At 39.8% G+C, this 6,863-nt stretch overlaps 1 protein-coding gene across 2 annotated transcripts; it reads left to right on the top strand.

The window, feature by feature from the left end:
- The first annotated feature begins 232 nt into the window (after window positions 1–232).
- LRRC14B (leucine rich repeat containing 14B) lies at window positions 233–6,551 on the top strand. Of its 2 annotated transcripts, XR_001921825.1 has the most exons (3): window positions 233–1,137; window positions 2,633–4,042; window positions 6,318–6,551. XR_001921825.1 is itself a non-coding variant. In XM_008920695.3 (2 exons), exons 1-2 carry the CDS (start codon window positions 233–235, stop codon window positions 3,276–3,278), a joined length of 1,551 nt encoding a protein of 516 aa, XP_008918943.2. In that variant the 3' UTR covers window positions 3,279–6,551. The 2 variants fall into 2 exon arrangements, 1 of the variants encoding a protein (XP_008918943.2); XM_008920695.3 differs by having other exon boundaries at window positions 2,633–6,551.
- Window positions 6,552–6,863: the final 312 nt, after the last annotated feature.

Genomic DNA, 6,863 nt, shown 5'->3' with positions numbered 1-6,863 from the left:
GGGGGTTTAAGAGCTCTCTGACTAATGATCTCACAATTAGGTACTGCAGTGTCACGATACAGCTCCAAAATAGAAAGAGGAACAGCATGTGACTGTCCACTCTGCCTTTCCAGCAAGGCTTCTGCTAGCAGCAAACAACAGCTGCAGACAAAAATAGAAGGTGATAAGCAACTAGAATCTTTAGTTAAATATAGAAGTCATTCTCCATGACAGTAAGGAGTCCAGAGCAACAATGAAGTCTCTCCGATTCCTTAGTGCCGAAGCATTCGTGTCAAATGAAGAGTTTGCCAGGAAGAGTCTCAGCGCTGTTGCCCATAATCTTTTTCCTCTTCTTTTTAAAGCCAGCTACTTACTGGAGCAAGGGGAAGTGATTCATGACTTGGTAGAGAACTGGCCACTTGTTGACTTTAACATGGGAAAACTTTTGGGAGCTACTGTGGACTACCAGGAAGACTTGAGCCATAGAACATGCTCAGTGTGCTTGGAAAGCTGTCTAACAGGGCTGAGAGACTATGTGCTGAATAATTTTTCTCCCTACAGGAAAAGGTTGAAAGTGGTTGACCTGACAGGTATAAAAGATGTTGAAGTTCAGTTTTGTGAGTGCAAGAAGACAATGGGCAGGTGGGCCAGGACGCAGCTGCTCTCCAAGCTTTGTTTGGAATTGGTGGTTTACCTGCAACAAGCACAGTGCAATCCAGGTACATTTGAAATCAGTATTGATGTGCTAATTGACTTGTTTGTTACAGAGAGGAACTATGAGCTGGTCGTGGAGGCCCTGTTGAAGAAATGCTGTTGTCCACTGAAGATCTGCTGTGTAGCATTCAGATCTGACAACCTGACCTTGCAGAAATTCTTCTACATCATAAAACTCACGGATCCCTCTTTGTTGCGCAAACTGGAAATAGTTCACAATGTTCGCTTGGAAATGGAACACTTGGAAATACTCTTCAACAGTATCCACTTCCCTCTATTGATGTCCTTGACCTTGCCAGCACGAACATTTAATGTGCAGAGGTTCACAGCTACAGATGAACAGATGCTTACTAATATTGGAGAAAAGATGGGTGAAATGACACACCTCACTGAGCTGTGTATGTCATTTTCTATACTCACAGGAAGAATACAGAAACTGCTCAGGTAATTTGGTCCTCCTGCTTTCAGTCAGACTGTAAAGAACAGCACTTTGTGCCACCAGCAAGCTGAGAATCTCTGAGAATAAGGGAAGTGAGTGTATCTTGGAGGGTGTGTGGGAAGGGGCAGCAGGAAGCAGGAAAGGTTATTTGTTGAGGAGAATTGGCAGCCAATATATACCTAATGCACTTCGAAGAACAGACTGTTTTTATTAGTCTTCCAGAACCTATCTGGGGAGAATATGCTTTTGGCTACCACATAAAAGAGTGGTACTCAGACAATTTTTATATTAGCTTATGTATTAAGCAGCTTGCATTGGCTTTGGTGCAAGACCTGAGTCATATACCAAATATTTTTTAGAGTCTCTAGTGAATTTTTGTCCTCTAAAAAAGACGCAGTAAATATACTAGGATTCCACAGATATTGTATTTTTAGGTGGGCAGGGGAATAGTAGACTTTGATTTGAGACTTTGATTTCAGTTGTTTGTCGTGTCTCTTGATGTCAAGGCAAGAGAGATCTGATGCTTTTCTGTACTGCAAATTAAGCTGATACAAAAATATTCATTATGAATTCCTGTGAAAAACTGGCAATTCTCAAAAAGATAACAAACTGCCAGTGAGCAGTGTTCATATTGGAACAGAAAATACAGTTAACTGCATGCTTTTCAGAGCATCTAAAAAAAAAAGGTAGACAAAAGTTTCATCCAGACAAATCACCTTAGTCTAAAATTTCTCCCATACAAGGAGTAATTTTATTTAAAATTTATGAGTGGCATACCGCTTATATCAATAGAAATAAATTGCAAGTTTCTAACTTTGATCCAGCTGAGCTCTGTAACAGAAGTCTCACTAAGATTTAGCATGTATGAAAGGGATCTCTTGATTTTCATTTATCAGAACTATTTTATATTCAACTAAAATATCTGAGAATAATCTCACTTATACTTCTTCCAACCTTCTTTATGAGAATATCTCTTTGCAACTGCAGAATGCTACAAAGTGTAAACCTTTCAGGCACTTAAAAACAGCAAACCCTGCCCCCCCCAGAAACAAAAGCAGATGTTTTGTTACAATACTGATTGGCTTTCATCTTGGAATTAATCCTTCCTTCATGGAAATTATCTAAATCTCTGGAATTATGACAGTTTTCTACAAGAAGCAGCCACCAATCTCTTTATGGTAGTAGTGATCTGCTATTAATTCAGCAAGTCATAGACACCTGACAACATAAAACTGGTTACAAAATAGATACATAGAAAGTTTAATCCCCATTAAAATAGCACAACAGTCACATAAAGAAGAAGCTAATTCATGGAACTGATTCCAGAAGAAAAATATACTTGTTATTTTTGGCACATGCTTCTGTTTCTCAAGAGAGGTAAGAAAAAATAATGAATGTGGTAGATGGCTACACTCATAATATGCATAGTTGTATGTAATTTTGTAAATGTAGCTTTTCAATGTTTTATGCAATAAAACTGTTTTCCCTTTAATTCTGCAGCCCACTAAAAACTCCACTGAAGATGCTGGATGTTTCTAACTGCTCACTGAACCATGCTGATATGGCCTATTTAGCCAACAGCTTCCATGCTAATCACTTAGAAGCCCTGGACCTGAGTGGTCATGATATACCTGAACTTTACCCATCAACATTCTTTAAGCTGCTCAGCCATTCCTCTTCAGTGCTCAGGAGTCTTACCCTGGAGGACTGTAACATCCAAGATACTCATGTCAACATGTTGATTTTAGGTTTAAGCCCTTGCCAGAAATTACATGAGTTTAAGTTTGTGGGAAACCCACTGTCATCCCAAGCACTTAAACACCTTTTCACATTTCTCTGTGAATTGCCAATGCTGAAAAATGTGGAGTTCCCAGTTCCAAGGGACTGCTACCCTATTGGCATCACCTACCCCATTGATGATGCCAGTATTTGCAGATTTGATCACCAAAAATATGAAAGTGTAGCAGAGGATCTTAACCTCATTTTACTCCAAGCAAATAGGGAGGATGTGAAGGCTTCAACACCACTCTTTGGGAGTTATGATGCAGCTGTTCAGGAGACAAACAACGAACTGGGAGCTTACTTGATCAAGTCCTTCAAAGAGACTTTAGAAAAGTTCACTACATCTTTTAACAAAATGAGTTAAAGTTGTAACATAGTGGTGATGATAATGCTCTGTCAAATCAGAAATTAATTTAATTTTTCCTAGAACTGCACCTTCAATCATCAGTCATGTATTTTCTTTAATTTTTCAGCTGAATTTATTATTGTTTGAATAGCCTCTGATCACCTGAGGTATTGTAACTTATGATATTGCATGCACCTTGCAAAGCACTACATGCTCACAAGAGGGGAGGACACTTAATAGCTTATTATTTTATACAAAAGAACTTTGTTTCTCAGTATAGCAATAAGTATTTAAGCTTGGCTGATTTCTTATGCAGGTTCCTCTGGATTTGGCAATGATGCTTGCAGCCCTGCAAAAAAGACAGGAAAGTCCTTTCTCAAGTCCAGCAGGATGTCCCAAAGGTTGTGCACATATTCTTATCTGTGGCTCCTGAAATTAATTTTTTTTTGCCCTAGGCCTTCTGAATTCACCAATCTGTGTTTTATCCAGTACACTCCCAATAGTGGGGGACATGCAACAGCCTCCACGTCCCTGTGCCTCTCTTTCTTGTGCAGAGGCAGGAACAATAAACACAATTTGTCTAATATATTGTGCTGGTGAGGAGTAAAATTCCATACCAAGGAGGTGGCAAACCAAGTGGTTGGCTGACAGGAGAGGATCCCACCCCACCTACCCCAGAAATATAAAGCAGCCTCGGAGGAGTCTCCTGGTGCTCTTGCAATGTGTATTTTAGAATGGTAGACCAGGACAGTGCTGCACAGCCATGCTTGTCACGTCAGCTGGTAAGTGCCTCAAGCCACTCCCTTCATGGAATCAGCTTCTTGGCTGGTAAGAATGTACCCTGCTGCTTTCAGGTGCTTTAAAGAAAGTCTAGGACAGCGGTAATGCTGAAAAAAGAAAAGTGTTGAAAACATACGTAAAAAAAAAGAATCTAATGTCAGTTTAAAAAATGTGGAAAAGGGACAAGGCTGGTTGCTCAGTAACTAGAAGTTCATTTGTGTACAACACTGCCTTCTTCTGTCAGGAGTATGTGTTCTGCTACAGACTTGCAACCAGTGTCAGGAAGAATCACATTTATTTGTCAAGCTCCAGTGTGAGAAAAGTATTAGAGTGACAGAGTAAACAGAATCCCAGACTTCACATATGCTGTGTTGGAGCACAGGTGAAGGGGTTAACAGGATGTCAGGATACAGAAGTAGGGCCACAAAACACACATCTGGAGAGTACTATAATGGGGGATGAATGGTAAAGTACTGTCATAGTCTACTTAGCTTCTCACCTGTAAAACTAGAGACCTGGTTAGCTTCTAGGTAATCAAAAAAAAAAAAAAAAGAAGCTCAGGTTAATACCCACTACTCTGCCATTAAATGCAATTTACCAGTTCATGAAAACTTGATCAAACAGCACTGAAAGTGAATGTTGCAGCAGCAGTTGAGGTGTCACTGCAGTATTAAAGATCATTATTAAGATAACAAGGACAATTTATTTGAAATAATACTGGACTTCATCGTCTGAGGGTAAGGAAATTTCTTCATTTAGGCAGTGCTGGTTTGTCAAGCTCTCTGTTTCTCCACAATAAGAATATGCAAGCAACTGCTAACCTAATTTACAAAAAAAGAAACCCAAAACAAAACAAAACAAAAAATTAATGGGCTGAGTACCAAGCAAAGCTTGCAGGTTCCAGAGTGCATTTAAATGATTTTTTTGTTGTTTTCTTATGTTCATCCTTCTAACATGTTTTATTGATTAAACATATGATGGTAAAATTGAAAGTGAATGGACATGACCTGTTTATGTTTACAGATCACTAAAAAAAAAAAATAAACAGTAATCTAAGTTGTCAAGCATCTGTGATTCAGAGAATGCCAGAGTTGGTTTCCACATGGCCTTGCATATATTTGGACAGAATTCCACATGCTCCTTTGTTCTTGCCTCTACTCTACCTTTTCCTCTTTCTGACCTTGCCATTCTTTTCATCCTAGAGTTGACCCATGACTTCTCAGCCAGACCTAAGTAATTTGAATTTTGCTATGCAAATTATCTACTCCTTTGGGATGAGTAGTGGCACTTCCTCTTGCTGGGAGAGGACACTCTGTACTGTAGCTGCAAATGTGTAGTGATTCCTCCACCTCCATCCTAACAGGTTGTACCTGGAGGTGAAGGTTGGCCGTTTTGAAACATACTGTGTTACAACAGCCAATCCCTGCCTTTTTCAGTACACACAAAACAGACAGCTCTTATTTCAGAATATTTAGATACCTTACAACGTCTGCTGTCTATGCAGCTCTCTCTGCTTTCTCCTTGCTTAAAGCCAGTCATGGTCCACTCTTTTATTTTATTTCCTCCTTTTTCTGCACCCCACAAACTCTTGCCCATCTTCCATTTTCAGTCTCCCATCTATATGCAGGGTCCTGGGCCAGGAGAAGTATGTAGAGACCATAGCTTTTGTTTTAGTGCCAAGTTAGAGGATCACCCCTATATCTATTTCAAATATTCCCTTTGAGCCTGCAGTATGGAGTGCATTGCATTACAGAAGTGGTGTCCATGCAGCACTTCATGCAGCGCAGCAGTGAATGACTAACAAAGAGCTGGAGCACATGAATACACGTGCAGAAAGGTTTCGGATCCTCTTCCTGGGAAACCAGCTGTTCTGCAGAAACACACACATGTTTAAAGTTTTGTGATCTTCTAAAATGCATTTTGCTGGAATTGAAGCAATAGTCTTATTGTCTACATTTGCATGTTAAAATTTTATTGTAAGAAATATAGTATATAGAATGCATAACCTAAGTATCAGTACTTTGAACACTGTTGAATCCAAAAGGCCAAACCTATTTTGTTGACACCAAACTCTATTTCCCTTAGAAATTCTCAAGATAAATGCCACATTTTGGGCAAGGAGGGATTTGTACACTTTTGGAATGGAATCAGATATTCTTTAAGTCACACAGTTGCCAACTCTAGAGCCAACTCTAGTGCTTTAGCTCTTAGATATCCCATCTTTGTCTCTTTGGTTTCTTTCTTAATTATGGTTGTTACTGTTGGTTTTAAATGCAGGTCAAACTAGCATTTTGGTGTTGGCCTGACTTCCAGCAACAAGGATTTGTGCCATCTCTCAGAAGAGTTCCTGTGTCTCTTTTGCCCCAGCAGTTCTGATTATGGTTTGGGCCTACTCTTTCTTCCTTTTTCCAATGTGTAGAACTGTGGGACTTGGAATTCTGCTATTAGAGAAAAAGGACTAATGCTACAATGACCTAAACATATAAAGTTACCTTCTACTTTGCAAATGCAGACAGATACTGACTGAATCCTGCCCTGTGTCTCCTGTCTTCCTGTATGTGACTACTATCAGCTTCACTGGGTTCAGAACTGAGTGGATTCAAGTCCATTTGTCCTGTCTATTCAGAAAACTGTCTAAAGCCTTAACAACATACCACCTTGGGGTAGAGACAGTCTTCTAGGCTCCAGTTAAGTCCGCCCAGCAGGACAGGAGTTGCCACAACACCAAAACCACACAGATGTCAATGGAGTGGAGATGTCTGTGTTCTGAACAAAGGTGTATTCAATACCCTGCTACAACATCTGCTCATGGTGTCCCTTTAC

Source organism: Manacus vitellinus, unplaced genomic scaffold (genome assembly GCF_001715985.3).
Source record: "Manacus vitellinus isolate BGI_N305 unplaced genomic scaffold, ASM171598v3 scaffold_55_pilon, whole genome shotgun sequence".
NCBI classification, from domain to species: Eukaryota; Metazoa; Chordata; class Aves; order Passeriformes; family Pipridae; genus Manacus; species Manacus vitellinus.
The sequence above is the reverse complement of the archived record's forward strand: the minus strand, read 5'-3'. Positions and strand labels throughout refer to the sequence as shown.